This window comes from Selaginella moellendorffii, unplaced genomic scaffold (assembly GCF_000143415.4).
Source record: "Selaginella moellendorffii unplaced genomic scaffold, v1.0 SELMOscaffold_82, whole genome shotgun sequence".
NCBI classification, from domain to species: Eukaryota; Viridiplantae; Streptophyta; class Lycopodiopsida; order Selaginellales; family Selaginellaceae; genus Selaginella; species Selaginella moellendorffii.
This window is the reverse complement of record NW_003314343.1, coordinates 222,142-248,247: the sequence shown is the minus strand read 5'-3', so window position 1 is coordinate 248,247 and position 26,106 is coordinate 222,142. Positions and strand designations below refer to the sequence as shown.

At 47.3% G+C, this 26,106-nt stretch overlaps 9 protein-coding genes across 12 annotated transcripts; 3 read left to right on the top strand and 6 right to left on the bottom strand.

Annotated features, from left to right (window-relative positions):
- Positions 1-11: 11 nt before the first annotated feature.
- On the bottom strand, positions 12-2,906 carry LOC9629811. 4 transcript variants are annotated; one of them, XR_002990541.1, is made up of 4 exons: positions 2,488-2,906; positions 1,854-2,311; positions 1,747-1,785; positions 1,510-1,687 (listed from the first exon to the last, which is right to left on the bottom strand). XR_002990541.1 is itself a non-coding variant. In XM_024661426.1 (3 exons), exons 2-3 carry the CDS (start codon positions 1,531-1,533, stop codon positions 52-54), a joined length of 1,383 nt encoding a protein of 460 aa, XP_024517194.1. In that variant the 5' UTR covers positions 1,534-1,687; positions 1,747-1,863; the 3' UTR covers positions 12-51. The 4 variants fall into 4 exon arrangements, 2 of the variants coding, with proteins under 2 accessions (XP_024517194.1, XP_024517193.1); XM_024661426.1 differs by lacking the exon at positions 2,488-2,906 and adding an exon at positions 12-90 and having other exon boundaries at positions 190-1,687; positions 1,747-1,863; XM_024661425.1 differs by lacking the exon at positions 2,488-2,906 and having other exon boundaries at positions 94-1,687; positions 1,854-2,295.
- Positions 2,907-2,964: 58 nt separating this feature from the next.
- On the top strand, positions 2,965-3,862 carry LOC9629746 (pterin-4-alpha-carbinolamine dehydratase 2, mitochondrial). The gene is made up of 6 exons (XM_024661372.1): positions 2,965-3,031; positions 3,079-3,142; positions 3,203-3,300; positions 3,359-3,482; positions 3,536-3,604; positions 3,658-3,862. The coding sequence occupies exons 1-6, from the start codon at positions 2,975-2,977 to the stop codon at positions 3,741-3,743; spliced, it is 498 nt and encodes a 165-aa protein (XP_024517140.1). The 5' UTR covers positions 2,965-2,974; the 3' UTR covers positions 3,744-3,862.
- Positions 3,863-4,376: 514 nt separating this feature from the next.
- Positions 4,377-5,455, bottom strand: LOC9629810 (pathogenesis-related protein 5). Its single transcript, XM_002987451.2, has 3 exons — positions 5,384-5,455; positions 4,798-5,231; positions 4,377-4,749 (listed from the first exon to the last, which is right to left on the bottom strand). Exons 1-3 carry the CDS (start codon positions 5,442-5,444, stop codon positions 4,462-4,464), a joined length of 783 nt encoding a protein of 260 aa, XP_002987497.1. The 5' UTR covers positions 5,445-5,455; the 3' UTR covers positions 4,377-4,461.
- Positions 5,456-9,688: 4,233 nt separating this feature from the next.
- Positions 9,689-13,985, top strand: LOC9629809 (probable LRR receptor-like serine/threonine-protein kinase At1g06840). Its single transcript, XM_024661360.1, has 20 exons — positions 9,689-9,982; positions 10,054-10,204; positions 10,262-10,333; positions 10,404-10,475; positions 10,533-10,676; positions 10,726-10,797; positions 10,857-10,931; positions 10,983-11,060; positions 11,120-11,188; positions 11,236-11,304; positions 11,355-11,426; positions 11,477-11,560; positions 11,610-11,693; positions 11,752-12,257; positions 12,312-12,485; positions 12,550-12,845; positions 12,907-12,958; positions 13,021-13,271; positions 13,324-13,458; positions 13,514-13,985. The coding sequence occupies exons 1-20, from the start codon at positions 9,802-9,804 to the stop codon at positions 13,862-13,864; spliced, it is 2,988 nt and encodes a 995-aa protein (XP_024517128.1). The 5' UTR covers positions 9,689-9,801; the 3' UTR covers positions 13,865-13,985.
- Positions 13,986-14,162: 177 nt separating this feature from the next.
- On the top strand, positions 14,163-16,276 carry LOC9629745 (aluminum-activated malate transporter 9). The gene is made up of 6 exons (XM_002987515.2): positions 14,163-14,575; positions 14,640-14,780; positions 14,830-15,105; positions 15,173-15,315; positions 15,404-15,550; positions 15,607-16,276. Exons 1-6 carry the CDS (start codon positions 14,278-14,280, stop codon positions 16,222-16,224), a joined length of 1,623 nt encoding a protein of 540 aa, XP_002987561.2. The 5' UTR covers positions 14,163-14,277; the 3' UTR covers positions 16,225-16,276.
- On the bottom strand, positions 16,247-18,720 carry LOC112341382. The gene is made up of 9 exons (XM_024661367.1): positions 18,672-18,720; positions 18,519-18,560; positions 18,427-18,459; positions 18,101-18,373; positions 17,785-18,046; positions 17,441-17,728; positions 17,306-17,372; positions 16,969-17,249; positions 16,247-16,914 (listed from the first exon to the last, which is right to left on the bottom strand). Exons 2-9 carry the CDS (start codon positions 18,556-18,558, stop codon positions 16,464-16,466), a joined length of 1,695 nt encoding a protein of 564 aa, XP_024517135.1. The 5' UTR covers positions 18,559-18,560; positions 18,672-18,720; the 3' UTR covers positions 16,247-16,463.
- LOC112341383 lies at positions 18,636-20,565 on the bottom strand. The gene is made up of 5 exons (XM_024661368.1): positions 19,446-20,565; positions 19,179-19,388; positions 19,005-19,116; positions 18,815-18,955; positions 18,636-18,767 (listed from the first exon to the last, which is right to left on the bottom strand). The coding sequence occupies exons 1-5, from the start codon at positions 20,524-20,526 to the stop codon at positions 18,710-18,712; spliced, it is 1,602 nt and encodes a 533-aa protein (XP_024517136.1). The 5' UTR covers positions 20,527-20,565; the 3' UTR covers positions 18,636-18,709.
- Positions 20,566-20,610: 45 nt separating this feature from the next.
- On the bottom strand, positions 20,611-24,127 carry LOC112341384 (AAA-ATPase At4g25835-like). The gene is made up of 2 exons (XM_024661369.1): positions 20,803-24,127; positions 20,611-20,746 (listed from the first exon to the last, which is right to left on the bottom strand). The coding sequence occupies exon 1, from the start codon at positions 22,312-22,314 to the stop codon at positions 20,806-20,808; it is 1,509 nt and encodes a 502-aa protein (XP_024517137.1). The 5' UTR covers positions 22,315-24,127; the 3' UTR covers positions 20,611-20,746; positions 20,803-20,805.
- Positions 24,128-24,229: 102 nt separating this feature from the next.
- LOC9629808 lies at positions 24,230-26,089 on the bottom strand. The gene is made up of 6 exons (XM_002987450.2): positions 25,998-26,089; positions 25,167-25,950; positions 24,997-25,101; positions 24,535-24,945; positions 24,447-24,475; positions 24,230-24,376 (listed from the first exon to the last, which is right to left on the bottom strand). Exons 2-4 carry the CDS (start codon positions 25,466-25,468, stop codon positions 24,546-24,548), a joined length of 807 nt encoding a protein of 268 aa, XP_002987496.1. The 5' UTR covers positions 25,469-25,950; positions 25,998-26,089; the 3' UTR covers positions 24,230-24,376; positions 24,447-24,475; positions 24,535-24,545.
- Positions 26,090-26,106: the final 17 nt, after the last annotated feature.

Here is a 26,106-nt window from a genome sequence, read left to right as displayed (position 1 = left end):
ATCCATTGTGGATTGACTCGCTCAATCTCGTGAGTCGTGAAGTAAAACTACTTAGATCCTCCGTAACACTCGTCTGTTCAGTGGTGCCTCCTATACCGAGAAAAAGTGAATAAAACAAAGGAGAGAAACAAAAGAGGATCAAGCTTGAAGAAAACTGCCAGGAGCTTCCTCCAAAGCTGAAAAGTATACCTCAGACTCTGGATCACTGCTACTATCATTCCCGCCATCGCCAAAACTTTGCCTTCCATCACCATCCTGCTGCTGCTGCTGCTGCTGACATTCCTGCTGGACGATCAAACGCTGGCCGTGCACATCCACCTCCGCCTGTGCTGCTACTTCTCTTCCTTCCCTCGCATCCTCCTGACCCAAACTTCCACCGCCTTCAAATGCCACACACCGGCCAGCGTTTGCCGGCGCAAACATGAACTCGGTCTGGCCCAAGTTCACCACCACCGTGATGTCACAGTCGGCTCCAACCACGGGAAACAAGTGTGGTGTCGTCGAAGGCATCGGGCCATCGGCACGAAACGTAAAGTCGGTCGTCATCTGCTGGCCACCATTGTGTGTGAAGTAGACGAGAGATCTGTCCAAGTCGTAGCCGCAGCCAACCGTGACCCCGACGTAGTTCCACCTCCTGCTCGTCGCAACACCGTCGTGAGGATCGTTGATGTAGACGCTGCCATTGGAGTGGTAGCCGAGAGAGACCAAGTCGAGGCCTGGGAGACGGAACGGAGGTGCTGGTCTCGCTGCCAGGCCGATACCAACACGTCCGCTGATAGAGCCCGAGCTCCTTCCGTTTTTTCCATTGCGAGAGAAGCTAAGGATTGTCATCTCGAAATAGTTGACGTTGGGAAGACAGTTTGGCGGATGAGCACTCGGAGAGAGTGGAAGGAGGCACTGGAGAGACTGACAACGTCGGAGACGAGCACATCCTGGATTCAACCGAATTTGCTGCAAAGGCTGGCCGGTGGTGCTCCTCAAACAACCCGAAACCGGTGGAATCGACTGAAAGATCGCTGTGCTTAAGCCGTTGAGCTCGTCTGGAATGCCCCTGTACACGAACTGCCAAGCCGACCACGAGAGCGCGTGCTGTCCGAGCTCCTCTTCCTCGTTGAAAGGCATGAACAAGTTGTAGGCACGCCACTGCTCGGCAAACATGAGACTGTGCGTGGCAGCTGCCTTGGAGCGCATGTCTCTGATCCGCTTGGCACCATAGCAAATGCAGCAAAGTGGTCCACAGATGAGCAGAGCGATGAAGGCCGAGAAACTACCAAGGATGATTGCCAGACGTATGTCTCGCTTCCTGTTCCTGTTGGACTGATCTTGGCCATCCTCTACACTCAGTTCCGCTTCCACTAGCCTGTTGTAATCGGGACAATCCAAACATCCTTCTCCTCCTTTTCCTCCTCTTGCTTTGACGACGATCGACTTCACAGACTCTAGCAACGCGCTGCTGCTACCACCCTGCTTTGCTGATGAAGTCGTGACGCATACGAGTACCAGGAGAATGACGCAAACACATCCTTCATTCATTCAGTGGCCGGCCTGGAGGGTGAGTGTGCCTGGCATTGACAATTCTCTCATCCCTTGCCAACGCGCGAGGGATGAAAAGAGCAATGCGCGACCAGTGGATGACTTGGCATTCCACGTGTCGTGAATCTTATGACATACACGCAGCACTGCATTCCTGAAAAACCATAAAAACAGTCAAGCAGCATTCCAAATAGAGATCTTTGGCTGGCTTACCAGATTTTCTCGGCTCCACAAACAAACAAGAGAAATAATCTGAAAGATCCAACACCTCGCAAGTTGAAAAGAATAAAAAGAAAGTGAAAGGACAAAACGAACTAAACCTTCAAGCTTTTGCTGGAGAGGACGTCATTCAGGACAGCAGCCGACCTTCTTGGTTGCAGTCACGTCGTCTTTGCTCACGTTGATCGTCTGGCCCTTGCCGGGAACAGCCGATGGATCCTCACCAACATCCAGAGCTTTCTTACTCACGACGCGGTAGATCTGCGTGAGTATCTGCTTGAACGAGTTCTCCACATTGACGGACTCGAGTGCCGAGGTCTCCATGAAGTACAGGCCTTCCTTCTCGGAGTAAGCCTGGCCATCTTCGGTGGAAACGCAGCGGAGGTGGCGGAGATCGGACTTGTTGCCAACGAGCATGACGACGATGTTGGAATCGGTGTGGTCCTTGAGCTCCTTGAGCCATCTCTCAACGTTCTCGAAAGTAGCCAGCCGGGTAACGTCATAGACGAGCAACGCTCCCACAGCTCCTCGGTAGTAAGCACTGGTGATAGCTCGATACCTGTATGAAAGTCCGGAAAGGAAAAAAAGAGAGGAGAGAAATCGTGTGAGTTCTTTGCTGTTCTTCGTAGTTCCAAACTCGTGATACTAGAAAGAAATAAAAACGATCTTGTCTAGCTCTACTACAAAGAAGAAAAAAAACTGGGAAGAAAGGACGTGAAAGAAGAGGAAACGCACCTTTCTTGGCCTGCAGTGTCCCAGATTTGCGCCTTGATGAGCTTCCCATCCACATTGATGCTGCGCGTCGCAAACTCGACGCCAATCGTCGACTTGGACTCCAAGCTAAACTCGTTCCGGGTGAATCGTGACAGAAGATTGGATTTTCCCACACCAGAGTCCCCGATCAACACTACCTTGAACAGATAATCGTAATCGTCCTCGGATCTGTACGCCATGGCAGCACAAATCCCTCCTTTGTGCTCGCGTTCTACCCTAAATCCCGACAGCAGCTCAAAGAAGCGAAGGCTTGCGCTCCCGTTACAAGAAATGGAAACGGCCGCGGTGCCTCGCCAAGAAGAGCCCTAGAAACCCCTGCATTTGCCGATCATCAGTCGAGGCAACTCCCATTTGAAAAATTTCCTTCTCTTCTCACCCAAGAACCCTAACAAAATCGGAACCGTTGGTGGCACTCTCAACGGCTAGGATGGGTCCATGTGGCAAACGCATGCTAGGGCGCATGGCTTATTCTCTTGGTGTTTTTGGAGCAGCAGTAGCGTGCAAGGTGTGCGCGCGTGACTGATTCTGAGTGACTTGATTGATCCTTGGCAGGCGCGCATTCCGATCGCAGTGATCGCGAGATCCATGTCGTCGCAGTCTTCGCAAGCGAGCGATGGTAAGTATGAAATTTTCTTCCTTTGCTCAAAGCAAAGATTGATTGATTTCCTTTGCCCAGAAATTATCAGTGATCTTTCCAAAAAGAAATGTGTTCCGTGCGATTCCAAAAACTTGAGGCCAATGTCAGAGGAATCTGCAAAGGAGTTGCTCCATCAGGTGCGTTCGTTTTTAAGACTTGGTCGAGGATCTTTTCTTCTTTCCTTTTCTTCTTTAGGCACCGGGATGGACGATCGAGCAAGTTGATGGCAAGCTGGAGCTCCAGAGGAGCTGGAGAACAAAGAGTTTTATCAAAGGGATTGAATTCTTCAAGCTCGTGAGTGATGTCGCTGAAGCAGAAGGTAAGAAACTCTTTTTCTCTTTGATTTTGTTTTCCATCTCTGTTTTGTTTCAGGCCACCACCCGGATCTCCACCTTACTGGCTACAACAACGTGAGAATCAACATATCCACGCATTCTGCTGGTTAGTTTGATGCGAACTCCAATAGCTTTCTCAAATTCTGTGTGCTCTACCAGGTGGCTTGACAGAGAATGACTTCATTCTAGCAGCCAAGATCGGGGCTTTGGATGCGAGCGACTTGTTTAGAAAGCCAAAAGTATGAGAGAACGCGGTACGTTTTAGAATCTTCCAGTTTCCTAGAAGCTATCAGAGATAAACTCTTCATCGTGCTCAGCTCTAATCAGAGCACGGTATTTGTGCCGTAATGTCGCTTTCCCTCTTTGCCACTGCGTCATGGTATGCTCGTATCTCCAGATCATCCAGGCGAAGAAAATGTTTTACTCCGTGCATCGCCACTTTCCTTGTGCTTGGACCATACGAGCACAAGATGTCTGTCAATGGCTCCATGTCAATCCTGTCGCTAGCACATTCGTATACGTAACCGGCAACTTGGATGTATGGGATACACAAAGACCATGGAAGGAGGATACTGTTCTTCCAGCTCTGAAAGAGCAGAGCAACTCAAAGCAAGGATCTACAGTTGATATCTCGCTCTTGAACGCAAAGAGAATCCTCGGCTGAGAATGATCCCATCTCACGCGCAGTTATCTTCCGGGAGAATGCAATCATCCAGATACTGATTCAGCCTGTTCGAAAGCTTCTCTTTCGTGTGATCTTCGACATTCTCGAAGGCTTTGGAGAAGTGGGATTGTAAGAAACTTTCCATGCGCGTCGGGCAAGCTTGGGATGCCTCTGCAAAACTGGATCCAAGCAAGGAGGTCTATGTGACAGGAGATCTTTTCAGTCTGGTTCGGAGGAGGTGAGCCCCTTCTTTCATTGTTTTGCCCACCGGGTTTACAAAACTCCGATTTAACACTTATTTAGAGAGCCTCGACTCGGCTCTGAGAAGACTCATCCTCTGCAATAGAGAGACCCCCGCTGGGGCAGAAGGTGATGGTGTAACCCCCACCGGAACCGCAGGTGAAGGTGCTGGTCGCGTCGTCGTAGGCGTAGCTATATGCCTGCGGGCACGCGTCTTTGAAAATCCGGGAGAAGTACGTCGGACTGCACGTCTCGGGCCTGTTGTGCGACCCCGTGCAGCAGAACTCCTCGCTGTGGAACACCTCGCAAGCGCTCTTGCAGCCGATGACCCAGTTATCCTTGCGCACCTGTATTGCTCGAGCTTAGAAACTAATCCCGGAAACTGATGCTTGTACCTGGAGCTCCTTAGGACAGCGCGCATTCACGTCGCTGTGACATCCGGCCGAGGCGCAGTTGTACTCGGGGTTGATTCGCAGCGGTAAGTTGTAGCCGTCGACCAGAGACACGTCGTAGTAGTCGAGACCGGCGAAACCATTGAGCTGGAACTCGGCCAGGGTGGCGGGCGTGACACCACCCGAGTTGCCGCAGTTGAGTTTGTCGCCACAGTCGCCCGAGTCGCAGTGACCACGGCCGCTACCGTCGAAGTTGCAGCCCCTGCGTCCCCAGAACCGGCCCGCCCAGCCCGAGCCTGGGTAGAGGTCGTAAGATTGCCACGATTCCAAACGGGCACCCCCACCCCCGAGTTGCGGCTTGCCGGAGTTTGAAATCCAGCCGGGCCACACTGTGAAGGGGCAGGCGTTGTAGAGGCGGATTCGGACGCCGTGCACACCTGCATGGAACGAAGAACATCAATTGAGAAAATAATGCTCTTGAGAAGAAGTGACTAGAAATCCCTCGGATTAGGAATTGGAAGAACACACTCATGTTTAAGCTGTGTTCATGCTAGAATGCAAGACTTTGAAATTCAGTGCAGCTAAATACCTTCAACTGTGAGGAGAACAATAGCCAAGATAGCCAGCGTGTTCACTCGAAAGAGCTCCATGCCTCTATCCAGTATAGGAATTCTCGCTCCGAGATTAATAGCAGAATAGGTGCCGCCCACTTTGACCACTATTTCAGTTTAAAATGCCACCAAGATGTCATTTGCGGGAATAATGATCAACAAAGGCTGCAAATTGCACCCAAGAGTCATCGAAACATGATCGAATTTGGATCAGATCGATAGGAGGATGTGGGGTATCTTGAGTTGACACGGCTTCTTTTCAGACTTCGTGAAAAATGGGAAGGTTTAGCATTTATATCTAACTAATTTAGATGTTACATGTGGTATACATCTAAGAGATTGACGTCTACCATATAGTTATACAGAATATGAAACCTATGGATGGAAGGGAACAAAAATTCAATATACTCCATATTCCATAATTAATTTTAATCTAAAGTAACTTGTAAATTAAAAGAAACACACAATAGAGCTATAATAATAATGTTAATTTAAAGCTAAGCAACCTTTCCATCATGCTTATGATTTATGAACTTGCTGAAGTTGTGCAACACTTTTCTAATGGATTTAATTCCTCAATATCAAATCCATACATTACTGTTTAAAATCACTAACTTTTAAAAGTAGTTGATCTGTAAGAAGTTAGGAGAAAAGAAGCTAAATGAAGAGTTGTTTATAGCAAAAGATCACATTGCAACTCTCATAGATACCATCAATTAAATAAATATTATTGATATGTAAAAAAAAAAAAAGTTAACATATATGGCTCTTAATCAATTTTTTTCCATAGAAGCCTTCTACTATAACAATATACCCTGTCAAGGTGATAGAAATTACTAAACTAAAGGCACCTAAAAAGTGTCTATTCTAACCTCATGCATCAATAGATGTATAGATCACAATAGTCTAAATAACACATGCCTCATTTAGTTATAAGTCTTGGATGAAATGAACTTTTACACTTATGGTTGTGAGTATTCTTTGCATTTATTATGTGTCATGAAGATATTGAAAATGAAAAACTTCTAAAAATGCATGGTGTGCAACTATAAATTCCACAATTACATGTATATGCTTTTTGGGTTGGCAATAGTGATTATCAAAAAGAAATTGGAAAAAACCACTTGCCTTGTGATGCCATATAAAGATGGTTAAATTCACATTTTCAAGAAGCTAGAGGACTATTTAGTATTTGAGTGGGAGAAGATAAAATATCTCCACCAAATGACTTTTAGCTTCTATAAGGAATTATTTAGTCATCTATTTCATAGATGGGCTTACTATTATAAATTTTTTCTTATGTATGTGACAAAGTAAACAATTGGATATTAAAGGATTTGATAAATACTTTTAAGTATATTTAGATCTCATTATTGAGTGTGTTGTTACTTAAAAATATAACTGCATACTAGATGTGTTCATATGTTAACAAGAAGAAATAGAGATTACAAAAAGACATTCATTATATATTTAGTTTAATTTTATAATTAAACTAGCAATCAGTTTATGTTTGATTTTTTTTTCTTTATGTTATTAAAAATGGTAAAAACTTGAGCAATTGGACAAAATTATAAATTACCAACATAAAAGCAATTTTAATGTTGTTTTCATTGCAACTTTTTCAAATGAAAAGATAAAGGTAATAGTCAAAGCTATTAAGGTAGAGGGTAATGTTATTGATGAAATGATGTTAGGGTTGTAATAATTATATCAAGCTTGATTAATATTGGCCTTTATATGAATTTCTAAGCCTCCTCCATTGAATTGAACTTTGGGTTAGAATACTTATTAACTTATAATAATAAATGCTAGATAAATTAGAGATTAAAAGAAAGATATATTCTAACTTTTGGATTTGCATTAAGCCAATATAAGTAAATCTTTAGAACACATCTTTTCCTTACTACATAATATTTGTAATATGTATTTTTTGTAATATTGTTGCTTATAAGCTTGTGATAAATTAACAATCCTTGAACAATACTTTATGCAAGTTTTAAGATTGTTAGTAGCATTTTAACACTTTATTAAATCACTTACTAGTGAAATAGCATTTAATTAGTCCCACAACCATCAATAAATTACTAAAATCAATCTTGTAAATAATTTTATTATTTTAATTTAAGGGCTTTATGGACTTAAAAAGTCTTTTGACTTGATATAAAGCCTATTAGGAAGCTCTCCCATCAGGCATCTTTCCCATCATTTTCTTTTAAATATCATTTAACATGTCAGGAAGAAAGTTTGAAAAAACATTTCATTGGGAATATTTTTATTTCTTATAAATTTTTTTTTATTGGCAATTTTCAAAAGAATTTCTACTGATGGGAAGAAAATGAGATTTTAGATCCATCAAAAGGTTTTAAAGGTGCTTCCCAAAGGAAAAATAGCATTTGTCAGAAGAAAAATCTTTATACTAAAATATACTATCATGAGAAAAAGTTTTTGATAAACATTGTTAGGGTTTATTTCTCTTAACAGAAGAATTTACATCCTATTGGCAGAAAAAAAATTTAGTTGTTAGAAAATATTAGAATATTTTCCTAACATATTTTCTCATTCTAGCATATTATTTAAAATTCCATTCCATTGGGGAAGGACTTTTTGACATAACCAATTCCACATCATGGCCATGTAATCAAAATAAATATCTTAAGAACTCTCTTGTTGGGAAGAACCCATTAGGATTCTCTTGTTAAGTCCCAATAGAAATATATAATGAAACAAGTGTTGACCGTGTGGCAATCTTATTAATCTATAATGATGAATGTTTACATCAGTATGCTCTCAACCATTAAATTAAGAATATGCTAGAATATATTTTTTCTAATTTAAACGGTTAATCCATTCACATATGTGAGATAAGAGGTAATATATATGGGAGATTCTACCGGTTTTTTTTCCCTATTGCGGGTACAAAAAGAATTTTGAGAATAAGATGGCCAATTTAGCTTAAACCTACCTCAGATTTCTTGCTGTAGGGATCCATGATCCTGCCAGCTGCATTCCACTAAATTTATGAGGAGAAGACTTTGGTTGTGAACTCATAAAGGTAAGTACTGCTTCTAGAATGAAGGGATGCAAGTTTGTTTGTCGTCAAAAGCAAAGACAATACTGAGAAGGCCCCAAATCCTCCATTGGGAATGTACGTTTGAGAGGTTGAACTCATGCTTAAAATATTTTTGGTTTTGCATATCCTTGACTTGCACAAGAATTATTAGTTGATGTTTGAAGAATGTATGGTCGGGGGTGACCGTCATCAAAAGGTGAGTTCTATTAGTTTTGATGGTTAAAGAGAAAACCTAGTGTTTGCTTCTCCAAGGCGCTGGAATTCGTCCAGGAACATGCCGATTTCTTGGGAGGCGAAAGGTCGCTGTATGGGCTCTTCCTCTTCTTATCTACAGGTAAGTGGTAAGCCAAGCTTTAACTCACAAGAACTTTGACAAGTGCTTTGCTTTGCAAGGTTATGCCTGTGATCAAGCCACAAATCGCGTGGAGGTGGAGCCGTTCATAGTACCGGCAGTAGACTTGATGGGATTTGGTGACGAAGATTGGGTGCTCGAAGTTGCCAGGCTCTTGCAAGGCTTGGACGAGTTTCTAGACCATTACGACTACAGCCAAGAGACAAGGAGCTTCCCCTTTGTGGGGAATGGGTAATGTGGAGGAGGAAAGCTCAGTTCCAGCAGAAGGGTCGTTTGCTTACAACTTTACTGATAAGGATGGAGTGGCAAAGGTTGCAAGCTTTCATCTGGTTGGATATGGTCTTGAGCGTGGTGTGGAAGACGAGTTTGCTCTGGTTATAGGATGCAAATTGAGAAACGCTAGAAATGCATTGCAAGTCGACCTTTGAGCAACACCCTTGGACCACGTAGAAACTTTAATCGGACGCAAATGCAATGCGGGCAATGCAAAGATACGTATCCAGCAAGGAGACGTTCTAGAGTATGTCAGGAGTTTTCAGTGCCAACCCCCACATTTATGTGGATTCACAAAAACACTGCCAGTCTCGATCAATGGTGGTCTTGACGGATTCTCGCTCCCGAGGAGAAGATCATGTCAACTGTGATAGGAGAAAAAGTATTGAAGGGCTGCTGAGGACCATGTCAAATATGTCTACTTCCTAAACGCGGGCTTGAGTGAAATCCCGCCGTTGCTTGGACATATCGGACGGCGGCCATGAAGCGCGGGAATGCTTGCACACGTGGCGCGATTGCGGGGCGTTGAATTGGGGAGCCTTTTTTCTTTCTTACGCCGGAGAAAGAGTGACGATGGCGGGGCGTGAGGTTTATTTAGGGTTCTTGCGCGATTTGTGTGACGCTTGTCCCACCTGGCGTCCTTCCTCGCGTCGAACGATAGGCACTTTCCAGAATGCGGCCATTTTGACCGATTCCAGGCGATGCGTGCTACAGCCGGCGGTGCTGCCGCGCTTTGTTTTCTTCGATTGGGCTCGGCAGCGGCAGCGCATGACTCCGCATCCCGGAAAATGGATCGATCGGCAAGGTTTCGAATTGGAGCTGTGGCTTTACTTCTTTGGATGGCGCTGGGATTTGTCCAGTCCGTGACGGATTCGTCCGAGGGTAAGTGCTCGAAATTTCAATCGATTTTCTCATTTTATCTTTTCCTTGGTTTTCTTGGTTGGGTGTGGCAGTCGCGGCGTTGAGGGCATTTCAGGACAGAATTGTGGACAATAACGCAAGGCTCGAGAATTGGTGGGGTAACGATCCTTGCGGGAATGGCACAAACTGGGAAGGCGTGTTTTGCGAGCGCGATTCGAGAAATATCTTTCACGTTGTGGAGTTGTAAGCCTAAACTCGTGCTCCATCATTGTAAAACTGACCAGATTTTTTTTTTCTTAGGCGGCTCTTGAATCATCAACTGTCTGGCACTTTAGCTCCAGAACTTGGAAATCTTCGATGGCTCAGGATCTTGTAAGTGTTTTTTTTTCTCTATTTTCTCTTAAGCTTATGCGAAGTCACGTTTTCGTTTTCTGTTGCGAAGGGATGTTATGTGGAACGATTTCACTGGGAGCATCCCGCCCACTTTTGGCATGTTGGAGAACCTTGACCTCCTGTAAGGGTGCTGTTTTCATTTTTTTTTTCCGATTAGCTAATATATGTGAATTTGCAGCTTGCTAAATGGTAACAAGCTTACTGGCGAGCTGCCATGGGAGCTTGGAAATCTTACAAGGATGAACAGGATACAAATCGATCAAAACAATATCACTGGTCCAATTCCTCCTACATTTGGAAATCTGACCAGCGCTAAGCACTTGTGAGTCTTAATGCGTGTTTCTATTGAACTGTTGATAACGCGGTGACAGCCACATGAACAACAACTCCCTAACCGGAAGTATTCCACCGGATATTGGGAGGCTTCCAAATATTGTCCACATGTGAGTGTTTTCTGTTTCTTGTCCTCGATGTGTTCTTTTGATGTTTTTGTGATTGGCAGTTTGCTTGATAATAACAAGCTTGAGGGAAGGCTACCGGTAGAGCTTTCGAACCTTAGAAACACGCTGCTTATTCTGTAAGAATACAATATATTAACTCTTGTAAACTTGAGCTCATGATGTTGCAGGCAGCTGGACAATAATCGCTTCGCTGACGATGCCGTGATCCCGGCGGAGTATGGAACTCTTCAAAATCTATTTAAGATGTGAGTTAGCGTGCGTTATATCGTCTGGCCGCAGGTCATAACACCTGTGTGACCTACAGAAGCTTGAGAAACTGTAACATACAAGGACAGGTTCCAGATCTTAGCAGGATTTCACAGCTTGGATACTTGTAAGTTTGTTAGCTGTGGTTTTTATTTGTGACTGATTTTAAAACAGGGACTTGAGCAACAACAACTTGACAGGAGAGATACCAAACACGGGGATATCGTCAAACATTACGTCGATGTTAGTAAGATATTCTTTTCCCTGGTGCGATTAAAGTTCTGTTCTTTCAGAGATCTGTCCAACAACTCCTTATCCGGAAACATTCCGTCCAGCTTTAACAATCTACCGAACCTTCAAGCACTGTAAGCTGTACTTTTGAGAATCCTTTATCTTCTAAACTTTCGTCCTACAGTATCCTCCACGACAACCGCCTTAATGGATCTGTTGATGGAGCTTTAATTGCCGGACTAAGAAACTCGTCACAAAGGCTTCTTTTGTAAGGAAAGGCCTCAAGATTTTTTAGTCTTAAAGTGTCTGTTGTGCAGGGACTTCCAGAGCAACTCGTTTTCCAACGTCGATCCAAGCTTGGTAGCAAACATTTCAGCTTCGTCTGGAATGTATAGTGCCTGGTAAGTCATCTATAACATAGGAACATGTTCATTGTTCATTGCTGTTAATTACTTGCAGGCTGGGTGGAAATCCTTTGTGTCAAAATTCGCCAAGGAGTCTTTCGCCCGTCTGCCAGTCTGGTACTCTTGTTTCACAAACTGCTCAAGACAATGGATTCGGAAACAATCGAAGTGAAAGTTGCACTGGTTTGTGTGATCCGAATAGTGAACTGATCCCAGCGCTTGCCGTTCGTGGCCAGTGCGTTTGTGCTTCACCGGCCGTGGTTGCGTACAGATTGAAAAGTCCAGGTTTTACATTTTTCGATCGCTACATCAATCGCTTCGAAGGTTATATATCTAGCGGGCTCAATCTCACCCGAGACCAGGTATTTCTCAAAGGATTTAGGTGGGAAAAGGGACCCAGGCTGGCAATGAACATCAGTTTCTACCCGCCGGTACAAAACAGAACAAATAACGTGTCCGAGTTGAGGAGGCTGTATCATGCATTCGGTGGATGGTTAATCCCTGACGACGACGTCTTTGGGCCGTACGAGTTCCTCGGTTTCACTCCTCCATTTGGAATTGGTAAGCCTGTCGGCTGATGCGTTGTTTGCTAACGATCGCTGGTTATGTGGCCAGATCTATACGACATCATCCCACGGCCAGAGAAGAAAAAGCTCACTGCAGGTGCTATAGCAGGGATACTGATTGCTGTCGTCGCAGTAACTGCAGCAGTCGTAGGAACAGTGGTGTTTTTCCTAGCACGAAGGAGGAGCAAACGCATGGGAAAGTCAAGCAGAAAACGAATTATCAGTAATGTCTTACTATTTCTTATTTTGACACTCATTTGAAATTTCTGATTTACTCAAACTTGCAGCGGACAAGCGCGAGCTTAACGAAATGCTGAAGGTGGCAGGAGTGAAGTCGTTCTCGTACGGCGAAATGCTAGCGGCGACAGCATCATTCGATGATGCAAGGCTGGCTGGCCAAGGTGGTTATGGAAAGGTTTATAGAGGCGTTCTATCCGATGGTCACGTTGTTGCGGTGAAACGAGCTGAGGAAGGATCCTTACAAGGGACTCACGAGTTTTACACAGAGATAGAACTCTTGTCAAGGGTGCATCACAGGAATTTGTTGTCCTTAGTTGGCTACTGTGACGACGAAGGCGAGCAGGTCTGTTGTTTGATTTTTGATGATCAAGAAACACTGACTATCTTGCTTTCATTCTCGATAGATGCTTGTTTACGAGTTCATGGAAGGAGGGACTTTACGAGAGAGGCTATCACGTACGTTTATACAGCTTTTGTACTGCCCCATAATTGTTTACGAGCTTGTGTTTTTGTTTCAGCAACTATCAAGCTTCCTTTAGACTTCGCAACCCGGTTACGAATTGCTTTGGGATCAGCACGGGGAATTCTGTATCTCCATACTGAAGCCAATCCTCCCATCTTCCATCGGGACATAAAAGCGAGCAACATTTTGCTGGATGGCAAGAACATCCCCAAAGTTGCCGACTTTGGTTTATCACGGCTTGCTCCTTCGCCTGATTTGGACGGCGTGACACCTGGTCACGTCTCCACTGTAGTCAAGGGAACTCCGGTACGAGTTATCGCATTCTCCTCGCAATTTTTGACATGTCTGTGATGCACAGGGGTATCTGGATCCAGAGTACTTCTTAACGCGGAAGCTCACAGATAAAAGCGATGTGTATAGCTTTGGTGTGGTGTTGATGGAACTCGTGACTGGAATGCATCCGATTTCGCAAGGCAAGAATCTCGTGAGAGAGGTAAGCTTTTCCGTGTTTTCTTTCACGAGCAACGCTGACGGACATGATGCTCTAGGTGACTGCCACATATCAAGCAGGGATGGTGCTTTCGATAGTAGACCAAAGAATGGGAAGCTACCCGTCCGAGGGGCTGGAGCCAATGTTAAGACTGGCTCTCAGCTGTGTCAAGGAGAATCCAAACGACCGGCCATCCATGGGAGCAGTTGTGCGAGATCTAGACGACTTGTGGCGATCGATGCCGTGGTCCGACGCCTTCTCCACCTTCGACGATCACCACCAGAGCAAATCCAGGAGCGACGAGAGCGCGCGACCCAGGGACCTGTACAATGAGTTGTACGTGTCCTCCAGCGCGGTGGAGGAGAGTGGCTTGTTTAGTGGAACCATCCACGCGGTGGCTCCAAGGTAAAAGTGCTCACTCGTGTAGAGTTTGTAAGATTGTTTGCCAACGGCTATACACAGTAAAAAAGAAAAGAAAAAAAGCATAGGACAAAGTTTCATGATCTTCAGAAAAAAGAGAAATTCGTGCGTATCTTCTTGTCATGCTAAGAAATGACAAAAGGTGGTGGAGACTGAGGTCAGTAGTGGTGGTGCCTGTCTTGCTCTTATTGGCTGGGCTTGGATGCAGTGGCAGTTGCCCAAAGATTTTCAATGATGGTATTACATTGGTTTTTCATTTTACCTTCTTTTTTATAAGTCAATTTTGTCTTGGGTGGAGAGCCTAGATGACCTTTGAGTCGCCCTGCCACATTCTGCGTTCCACCAACAAGTTCAACACGATCCGCTTTGCCACTTCGTTCCGGATACCGGACAGAAAGAACGATGCAGAACGAGAGCGGTGCTGTTGAAGTGCGGGTGTCTCCTGAACCCATCCGAGAGAGAGATGAGCAGCAAGGGGAAGAGCAGCAGCAGCAGCGGCAGCAGCAGCAACAGCAGCAGCAACATTGGTCGAAATGGTTCTTATTCCAAGACCCTCGAAGATTGATCCATGCCGCCAAGGTTGGACTGGCGCTGAGCTTGAGCTCGCTCTTCATGCTGGTGGAAGAGCCACCCAGGCTCCTGGGCGAGAATGCGATCTGGGCGATCATGACCGTGGTGGTAGTGTTCGAGTTTACTGTGGGTATGTGGAAAAGCGGGTCTTTGTTTTTCTTCCCGAGCCAGGCAGCTTAAATCTTGTTTGCCAGGTGCTACGCTAAGCAAGGGGCTTAACAGAGGCCTGGGAACACTTGCAGCGGCATTTCTGGGACTGGGCATCGCCCACTTGGCCGATTTCTGTGGCCACATTGGAGAAGCATCTATCATCATCACATCGGTGTTCTTGGCAGGTATAAATCCCTCTTTTCTTTCTTTCTGCTACAAGAGACGAGTCGACAGGTGCCGTGGCAACTTTCCTGCGCTTCATCCCGAAGCTCAAGGCCAAATATGACTACGGTCTGCTCATCTTCATGCTCACTTTCAGTCTTATCAGCGTCTCCAGCTACCAAACGTCCGAGGCCTCGTTTAAAACAGCCTCCACTCGGATGTTTACGATCCTGGTGGGCTGTGGCATCAGCCTGGTTATATGCATGTTTCTTTTCCCAGTCTGGGCTGGAGAGGATCTCCACGCTCTCTCCTCTCGCAACTTCGAAACTCTCGCTGATTGTCTACAAGGTATAAATCTAAGAAGCATTTGTTTATACTTTTGCCACCGTCAATGCCTTGTCTCTTTCAATGTCAGGCTCGGTCGAGGAGTATCTCAAGATTCCAGAGACTACAATGCAAGCCGTGATGGAAAAGGAGATCCAAAACCGGGCTGACAACGACGACATCTACGTAAAATACCGAGCTCTGCTGTCGTCCAGCCAGACGGAAGAATCTCTGGTGCGTATGAGATAAGAAAATCTAAACAGTGCCGGTCAATCAACACAGGCTGATCGATGTTCTCTTTTGTCATCTTTGATCGTGCCAGGCCAACTTTGCAGGATGGGAGCCACCCCACGGAAAGTTTCTCAAGTTTGGCTATCCCTGGCCGCACTATGTTAAAGTTGGCGCGGCCCTCCGGCACTGCGCGTATGCTTCCATGGCACTACACGGCTGCGTACGAGCAGAAGTCCAGGTACATGAATAGCACTGATAAAGATATTAATTTCCAACACACATTCGAATGCTCAGGCACCATATGAATTGCGACAAGTGTTTGGCACCGAAATCCTGAAAGTGACCAAGAGCGCGACAGAGCTGCTGCGGCAAGTGAGTGTCAACATCCGGAACATGGAGCACTGCCAGGAGAATGTGGACGCGCTGCTCGTACAAATGACAGCCTCGACGGAATCTCTGCAGGAATTCATCGACGCGCACTCGCACCTCTTCGTACACCCGACGATGGCCACCGCCATGATCGCTACCCGCAAGCCCAGCAACACTCCGCCAACTTTCGAGTACAGCACCGACCCCGAAAGTCCGTTCTCTAACAGCAGCGCCATCGATCCGGCACCACGAGCCATCCATCGCCTGGCAACAATGGGAAGCTACACGTCGCTGAGCATGCAGTCCATCCGGAGCGCGAGCAACTTCTCGGTGGCGACTTTCACGTCGCTACTGATCGAGACGGTGGCGAGGCTGGAAAACCTGGTGGAGGCGGCCGAGTGCCTGGCGGAGCTGGCCAGATTCAAGGAGGTGACAAGCGCAAGCCAGCAAAAGATTCATCGCCGGGAGAGCTTTCTCAGCTCCGTGGCCGACGACGAGGACATTGTACGCAGGTCGAGCGCACCAAACACCAGCACGGAGTAGAAACCATATGATATATTTGGCATTATCAATAAAGAAATCGAATCAGAGCTAATGTTTGTGTTGCTGTACACTCGCCAACAAAGAACAAGATAGAAACGCTCGAAAGTTCATGTGCTGGCAGCTGCAGAGATCAAGTTGGCGTTATGCTTAGCATCCATTGTTGCAGAAAAACCACTGATAGATATTGTTTTCTCTTCTGTCCCTTCTTCATTCATCGCACAATCAAACTTTCTCTTATCTTATTGATGGCAGCACTTGTCCTTTTTCTCGATTTTCCTTCGCTGCCTCGTGTCGGCCTTGGCGTCCGTCTTGTGCCCGCAGAACGGAACCGTGATTTCGTCCGGAAACAGAGTGGCAGACTCGAAATCGTCCGAGAACAGCACGGCCACAAACTTTGCTCCAAACCTCTTTCCAAACTCTTTTGCAAAGTCGCGGTAGACTGTCACCACCATCTCCTTGGTCACGTCGATAAAGACGTAGGCTTTGAGCTGTTTTTTCTTGCGCATGCTGTGGTACCTCTCGCCCTCCATAACTTTAGCATTCAGATCCCTCTTCCGCAACACCTCGGTCTCCAGTTCGATCAGCCAGCCTATGTCTTGAACGTAGAACTCGTGCAAGCCACGCCCTTCAAGCCGAGGACCGAGATCAATGTTTGGCCAAAGGGGCTGTTTCAATACCGCGCACAATGCACTGCACACAAGGTCTACGACATCTGTCATAAAAACGAAGAAAAGTAACGATTACCGGTGTATCCCCACTTGTATCTTTTCCAATGCATCTCCAGAGCAGTTTCGAAGCACCGCCGGATTGATTTGCTTCAACAGCCTCCGCATAAATTTTTTGATTCCCATGTGGTCGATCCGTCTCGCCGACCAGCCACGCTTGTATAGGTGCTTCCTGTAGAAGTAATCGTGTGCTAGGGATATCATACTGTAGTATCCGTCGTCGCTTTTTATCGCTTGTCCCCTGAGGACCATATTGTACATTGGCCCCCGTTCCTCGTTCCGGACAATAGAATCGGGAACCTGACAATAACTAAGTTTTGTCATTGACACACAAACAGACATATGTCTAACGTTACCTTGTCAAACTTGAGGAGCTTCATAGCAACAGCGTGATAAGGAGCTTCGTGAACGAGGTGGTGGAATCTACAAAAGAGCTCACCTTCCAGGAAAAAAAAAAAAAAAAAAAAAGAGGAGAGGAGAGCTGCACTTACATGCATATGCTCCGCAGCTCAGACAAGCCAGATAGAAACTCAGGCTTGGAGAACTTGGACCACAACTGGTCTTCCACTGCATATGGATGCCTCGTTCCAGCACCCCTGGACTCGAGCAACTCGAGGACATGTGCAAGGACTCCCGGTTGCTTGTCTGTCATTCGAAAAACATAATCCCGGAGTCCGTCACTCAACTGCGGGAGGCCATTATGTGCAAGCCAGCCTGTCCAAACTTCTATGGCTTCCAAATCACTGAGCTGTATAGCGACTCCATGGGAACCTGCAGGTCTGGCTGGAGATATGCCTGTTAGATTAACTTTCCGAAAAAAATAAGAAATTTTTACCTTAAAAGTACTCGGTTCTCGTCATTCCATTTTCCAGGAGCCGACTTTGCCATGAAAACTGTCTCTGCTCCGAATCCCGACGAGATGATAATTTTGAGGTTGGGAATCCATGTTGTATCTCGTTCCTTATTGCGATATTCCTCTTGCATCGACCTTATAACGTTCCAAAGCGGCATTTCGTCGGCATAAGAGCCGTCGGCTTCGTCGACGATGAGCAGCCTTTTCGGGCCGCCAGGCTCGAAAAGATCGTTGAAGGCCCCCTCTAGGAACTAGCGCAAGTTAGTGGTCGTAGCTGACGAAAAAATCACTGACATACTTGAGTACTTGGCCACGAACTGCTCGTCGAAGTTTAAATGGATTGAAGCCAAGCTGATGAAGTAGACGTGTTTCCAACGCGGGGAACGTCTTGCCGCCGCGTCCGCGAGCTGAAGCAGAGAAGTTTTCCCACTCTGTGGAGGTGCTCGCATCTGGACAGTCCCTACTGTGTCAACAAGCCGTAGTAGCTTGTTCACAGTATGTGTTCTAGGCGAATAAAAGCTCCGTTGCAACCGTTCACCTAAGCCTTCGGTAGTTGATCCATAGTCGTGAACTGCAAGCACGAAGAGGTTTTCCCTATGCACAAGTTGCTGAAACAAATCTCACCGTCCGGCAACTGAATTCTTCGTTTCGGAGGCGCTGTCAGGACACAACATCACGGTTACACGCCTGATCACATAAAAAATCACGAGGCTTGCCTGTACTGAAGTGAACTTCGTCAGAGTTGGTTGCCTCCATCCCTGTTAGGGTTGTGGCGGGAAAGAAAAATAAAAACGTAAAAACGAAAAAAGAAAAAGGAGAAGAGAACGAGTCTCTGATGCAATCAACGAATACATTTCTATTTGTTTTACCTTTAGACAAATGTGCGTTTTTTTACGCATGAATATTTTTATGTAGTCAGAACGAATGGTTGGACATCCTGTTCTTCCCGCACTCCCATCACAGATCTGCAAATAAAATGTTGAGTGAGCAAAACAAAAAGGCTGCCGTCTACCTTGCTCTAGATGCTGCATACAGTCTCTCATTAGATGCGTGGATTTCCGCAAACATGCGGTGGAAGCTTTGCGTCTTGCGCTTTCCACTTGTAGCTCGCAAGAAATGATCTTTGTTCCACACTTTTTGCATCTCAGCAAACCTTGACAAGACCAGTCAGTGAGTTTTTAAGAGAAAACACTACAACCAACCTGGCCACACGGTCAATCTTCCCTCGCCGGACAACCGCCTTCTTGCTGGCAGCACCAAACGATCCATCTGAAAGGCAAGGAGAATGGCTCTTTATGTCACTTGCACGACGCTCTGCAGACACGGAAAATCACGAGGGTGGTGAAACCTGCCTAAGAATAAAAAAATAGACTCACGGAATGCAGGGCTCGGGCTATTTTGAATTCTATCGTCTGACACTCTTTCGATAAATGTGCGTGGAGTAGAATTGATTGAGTCTTCACCATCTGTCTCGTGCTTCTTCATGGAGAAATGCCTGAACTCTGGCGTTCCCGAGTCTCGCAAGAGCTGACAAGCAGCGCAGTTTGATCGATTGGTGCCTCCAGACAAAGGTCTCTCTTCCGTTGCTACATGTTTGCAAGCGCTATAAGCAACTGAAATAAAAGAGGAACCAACAATAGTACCTGCATGAGACTCAGTGACAGTCCTGGCAAAGCAATCATCCTCAGAGACTGGAGCAGCGGCTGGAAGCTTGGATGCTCTTGGATGAAACAGATTGTGCGATCTGACAACCCCCAGGTTGAGAGGCTTGAGATTGATCCCAAAGTTCTCAATAGCTTCCTCAACTTCCAGCGAACTTATCGAGTGGTCAACCTCCGACGTGCTCCCATCTTTGCCACTGGCACGTTTGCTCGAGCTATATTCCGAGCTCTCTTCATGGTAAACTCTACGGGAACCACCACCACCTTTGGAATTCCGATGACTTGAGCTGTAGTCCGAGCTCTCCTCCTGGTAGCGACGACGGTGGTGGTGGCGATCATGCTGGTAATCGTCACGCTCTCGGTAGTGTCTCGCCGACAAAGACCTTACTCGGTCACGATCCGAAAAAAGATCTTCGGATGGTTCCTGCTGCAGCACTGGACACGATACAGGCCTCTGGCGCTCCTTGAGCTGTTCTAAGATCTCCCCAGGATACAAGTACTCGTCCACCACCGGAGAGGCCTTGGACGCAAAGTCAAACGTGGACGATACCACATTGTCGCACGGCTGAAGAACATGCCGCGACGATCCACCACCAATTTGCTGTGCTTGCGAGGCGTGATCCCTGTGAGAAATCTCTCGATTCTCCTTGCTGGAGTCGGAGTCCGAGGCCGAGAGGCCCACATTGCAACGAGGCGGAGTGCTCGGCCTGGAAGAAGAGGCGCTGCTGGATTTCGCAAGGAGCTGCTCCTGGAGTTGGAGTTCCCGGCTGTCCTCGAATCTAACATTGCGATGCGAGAACCTGTGCTGCTGATTCATACCTTCTTGCTCCCAAGGAGAGCTATCCCGAGTGTTCTTGGGGACGTCCTCATCGAAATCCTGATCAAGATAGCTCGATGCCGGCCGGGAGGGATCGAAAGGGCTGCGATCTTCGCTCTTGAAGCAATTGGGGACAGTGATCTGGAGCTGCGACAAGAAGGCGAGAATGACATGATCGGGAACATCGTCGTGGCCGAGAGCGTGTAGCTCCGATCGAAGCTCCGGGAGCGTGAAGAAGGCCGCCATCGCCGAATGGAACCCTAAAATAACACACACTGCGAGAGAAAGAAAGAAGAAACTAGGAAAGAGAGACAACAGACAGTTTGGACGTTGAGGACAAATCTTGACCGTAACTTTTTTAAACTCTTCAAAAACATGTGGATACATCTGGGCCGTTCATGCGCAACGATGGAGATGGATTCTCGTGTTCTTCGAGAAGAAAAATCCAGTTCCTGTGGAGTTGGAACTGGATAAAAGTCATGTAAGAATGGGAACAAAATCACGAGAAGAATCAAATCAAACCTTTTAACTAATGGCGACGCAAGGAGGAGAGCTTTTGTCCGGTTGAAAAGCAGCGTTGTTGCATTGTTGCTCGATCTTGTCAGCCGGCGCCTTGAAACCATCCTTGAAATCCATTGCCACATGGTTTTGCTGCTGCTGCTGCTCGTCAAGCGCTTCATCTAGAGTCATCTCCTTCCGCTTCTCGTCCCTCGCAGCTCGCAGAGTCTCCAGCAAACTCTCCAAAGCATCGGTCGGGAACTTCTTCTTCTTGATCAGGATCTCGCTCACCTCCGCCGGCGTCACCTTGGACTCCTCGAGCACCAGCTCCAGATCATCGTAGAGCTCGTGATCACGAATTCCAAGATAGTTGGTCGCCAAGATCTTGAGCGCCGGGAAAGTGCAGTGGGACATGAAGATGTGCATGTCCATCCGACCCGAACGGAGGAGAGCCGGATCCAGCTTGTCAATGTGGTTGGTCGTGAAGATAATGATTCGCTCGCTCCCGCAGCAAGACCACAGGCCATCCGTGAAGTTGAGCAGTCCGGAGAGAGTAACCCGGCTGGGCTCGTCGTCCATCTTGGCGGGCATGAGCGACGGCGGCGGCTCTCCAATCTTCTTCTCCTTGAGCTTCTTGCGATCGGACAAGTTGAGGGAGCAGTCGATGTCCTCGATCACGATAATTGACCTGTTGGTCGTCTTGATGAGCAGCTTCCGCAAGTCGGCGTTGCTCGCCACCTCGGTCAGCTCCATGTCGTAGACGTCGTATCCCGTGAAGTTTGCAATGGCCGCGATCATGCTCGACTTGCCCGTCCCCGGCGGCCCGTAGAGAAGATATCCCCGCTTCCAGGCTCGACCAACGCGCTGGTAGAAGTGCTCGCCCTTCATGAACTCGGTTAGGTCCTCCATGATCTCCTGCTTCTTCACGGGGTCCATGGCCAGCGTCGAGAACGTCGAGGGGTGCTTGAAAGGCACGCTCTCCCACGGCTGGCGGTGGAAGTTGTACGAGTTCTTGGCGTTGGTGTAGAGCAGCTTGTCCCGGTTTCCGTGCTGGAGCTCCTTGGCGTGCTCGATGATGTGCTCGAGATAAGCTGACAGCACTCGCTCCCGGTCCTGCTTCTTGATCTTGAGAGAGTAGTATCTGCGCTCGTCGGGGCTGCGCTCCCAGAGGCTAAACTGCGCGGGGCGCTCCGTGATAATGTGCTGCCACATCACCTGAGCGCCGCGGAACGTTTCCGTGACGCTCTCGCTCCTGGCCAGCCCGAAGGTGATCTTGTTGGAGTTTTTGGGACGGGAGAGCGTCGCGCGCTGAGCTGCGGTGGAGGCGGAGGAGCTGAGGTGCAACTGGACGCAGCTGTAGAGCTCGTTCGAGTTCATGCCGTCGAACTCGTATATGTCGAAGTAGTTGTAGAAGGAGAGGTACTCGAAGAGAAAGCGGCCACACTTGCTGAGCATGTATCTGAATTCCGGAGGCATCACCCCCTGGAGGAATGCCAAGAGTCCCAGCAGCGATCCCATGTAAGTCAGCAGCTCCATCTTCGACTCAGCTCGATCGAGCTTCTCAGCTGGAAGGAATGGCAGCAGCAGCAGCTCTCAAAAACTGTGCTCGCCGGAGATCACCAAGGCAATATGCTGCTGCTGCTGCGACTGGTGCTGCGCTTGCTCGTGAACTCGATCGTCGCCATCGTTGTAGAAAAAGATATGAGCTGATGAAACTGCCTCCCAGCGAGAAACCATCCAGCCAGCCAGTGGCAGGGCCAGAGGAGCTAAGCCAGAGAGAGAGAGCCAGAATTAATATAGAGAAGTGTAGTGACAGCTAGCTACAACTCCCTTAGCGGATATGATTTGCGTTTCTGGCCAGGCAACAGAGATGCACTGAAATGACTTAGGAGCAACCGTAGCAGTGGCAGTAGCGCTCAGAGCTCGCGAGTTCTACGCGGCTGGAAGAACACACACAAACAAACAAGCAAAAAGATAAAGAAAAACACTCAAGGAGAAAGAATGATAAGCTCTCAGCTCGAATCAAACAAGACAAGAAAGACAGCTCTCGCTTCCATAATGTCAAGCACAAGCTCTGTTCGTGTGAAGTGAGAGCTATCCTGATTACTTATAAGTTGGAAGAAAAAGCTAGGCGCAGCTCAGCTCTCACTCAACCCTGCGGAGAGAATCAATCGTCGGCATGCTGCCGCTGATTCGCGACCAGCACAAAAAACAAACCCAGGCAGGATGATGTTTGTGCAATTAAGAAGAATCAAAGTGGTCCTTCCCCTGCTCGCAGGCGAAGCAACGAACGAACAAACGAACTAAAAACGACGTCAAGGAGGGGAGCAAAGGAGACTAAAGACGATGGAAGACAAAAAACTCTGAGCGAGAAAAGGAAAGGTGTAGAAATTGACCCAAAACAAGAAGTTCCAGGTGCGGCAGAGCTCATTCACTATGATGAAGGGATAGCGAAAACTCTCGAGAGCGACCGACCACGCAATCAAGGATCACGGAAAAACATGCAAGCGTAGCAGCCAAAAATCTCTAACAGCTTGACAACGAACCGAAACTAAACACACGCACCCCTTCCCTAACAAACAAGCCAAATTTTCACCCCTCTCACAGACAAAGAATCGAATCGACAAGCAGCAGCAGCAGCAGCAGCCTCAGCGAATTCTCCCCGGCAAGAGCTGCAATGCGATGCGACGCTATCTACCGACTCTCTAGAAAGAAAGGCCAAAGAGAAATCCATCGCTACAGAGAACCTTGCTCGAATCGATGCCAATGCCGGGGAGAGATGGAGTGCGCCGTGGCTGCGTCGCCTGGTCGATCTGGATCATCACCATGCCCGCCGCGAAAACAAATGAGGCATTTGGCGCGTGACGACCCTTCACCGCTATAAGGGCAAAAGAAAGATTTCCTGCGATAGAGACGACGAGGTAAAAACCTCTTGTCACCGGGCCTACGTGGCGCGGTCAACTAGAGTTAATGCGGGCGGTAAAAACTTCAGCTTTAGCGTACGTAGCCGTCACTGGGGCACGGGCATTCAAGTAGTGTGTGATGGTCGGCTGTGTGACGGGCAGCTTTGTTGAGAGTTTACCCGGCAATGAGACACCACTTGTCACTGGTCACGTTTATTTACCCCCTTCCCTCTCTCTTGGGGACAAATAAACCCCAGCACCGTACCGAGCTTGGATTCCATGGCCAGTAATGCCCATTGGGCCGTGGTCTCCTCAGCACAGGGGCCGTAGTACAAATCGAAGTGTTTAAGCAGAGGGTGGTGTGTTCGCCCAAAACAAAAAATTTCCGCCACCACTTGCTGAAAGTGAGCGAGCAATTCTGCTTGTGATTGATTTACTCTGATTGATTGATTGATTGATGGACTCTTCCTGTCCACTGCAAGCCAACGAAACAAAACAAAACAAAAAGCAAAGCACTTGCAATGGTGGCGGGCGATGGTGGAAAGCTCTTGAATAGAAACCCCTGACCTTTCACTTGCCACAATATAAAACGAGGAAAAACTATACCACAAGCTTGTTTTCTATTGTATCGTAAAGAGGAACCTTTAGACTTCCAGCCAAAAAGCTTCTGAGTGGATCTTATTCCTGTGCCGTCCCTGAGAACGGAAGAATCGAGCATTAGAAACTCTAGAAAGGAAATCCTATGAAGAAACCACAAATCCATACCTGGATCGGATCTTATTCCTGTGCCGTCTCTGAGAAAGGAAGAATCGAGTATTAGAAACTCTAGAAACAAAATCCTACGAATCCATACCTTGATTGACACTAGACGAGCGTGCTGTCGCTGCAATCCTTCTGCTTGAGCTTGAGCTCAGCTTCCACACGCTTCTGAGCCCGTTTCGCTCGTCGTCCAACGCTCACGCTTTCTTTCACGACGTCTTTTCCCTTGCCACCGCCTGAAGCACTTCCTTCACCGGCTGTCACCTGACGAACACTTACTGGGCGTGCTTCCTTTCTCCCACCACGAACATAGCCACTGTCACCCCACCGCCTGTTACCCAGCCGGACGTTCGAAGTGTAGTAATACTCTTCTTCGTAAAGCTCATCCTCGTCCTGGTAATCCTCAACGTCTTCTGGCTCTTGAGCGGCTGCAGGAGGGAGAGGCTTGAACCAGGTGGACCTCAGCAGAAGACAAACGCTCTCTTCAACCATGAAGTCACTCATCCTGTGATAGAAGAGAGTATACCACCATGAAAAAGAAAATCACAAACTGTACCTTCCATCAAGTGTCTTGCAGACAAACAAAGAAGAAAATGGAAGCTTGCACTGAGGACACCATGGACTTTCCTTGTAGGAAGCCCATCTCAGGATGCAGTTCGCACTGCAAACAGAAAAGAAGAAGAGCTAGGATAATTAGCGTTGTATCAAAATGCATGCTTAAAGTACCAGTAAGCATGGTCGCAGCCTTTGATTTGTGCCGTGTCTTCCACTCGTATCTTCTCCAGACAGATTGCACAGAGCCACGACGGCGAAAAACCATGCTTCAAGGCAGACGAGCCTTCGGCAGCAATCTCGCAGGCGGCCTCAATCTTCTCTTCTTTGCAGGCGGCCTCGGGACGTTCCATAACAAACTCCGAGAAGTCGGCAACTTTCACGGACCAGAGTTGTGCCGTTACAGCTTCAATGTCTTCCAGTCTTCCGGCTTCATCAGCAGCAGCAGCAGCAGAGCTTGCCATTGAGCAGTCCATCTCACGCTTTCGGTGGTCACCAGAAACACGAAGAACAAGAAAAAAAAAAACTACAAGCTAGCTTCCCTTAACTAAATGATACCAGCCTCCACCTTTGTCTCTGGAGTATCGAGAGCAGCAATAGCCAAAATGGCTGCGAGTTTCACACAGACTTAACCGCCCTCTACACCGGACCCGGGAAGGACCAGGCAATTCAAGCCAGACCACAGGGGCGAGGTAAAAACCATGGCGAGGAAACGACGCACAAGTGCGCATGGCAGGCACTCAAAAATGACACATATCTCAGATGGAAAACAAAATCCCCTTTGCTGTGAGGAACCAGCTTGAATGACTCGAAAAATGATGATGCAATCAAAGGCGCAGGCACGGCAAAGATGAAAAACACGATGCGCAGTACCCTTTCAATCCTTCGGCAGTGGCAGGAAAATCGACAAAAAGAAGAAGTCGAGAGGCGCGGCGGACGAAATCGCTCAACAACAGCGCTGCCACAAGAAAAAGGTTGGATTTTGCTATCGTAGAGCGATCTTACCTGCTGTGCTCGCTCGCAAACCCTTGGCTATGGCGAATTTAGGGCTCCTCTGCTTAAGGCGATACGAATATCCGTGGGATAAGATACCATGGAAAGAAGTTTAGGGCTT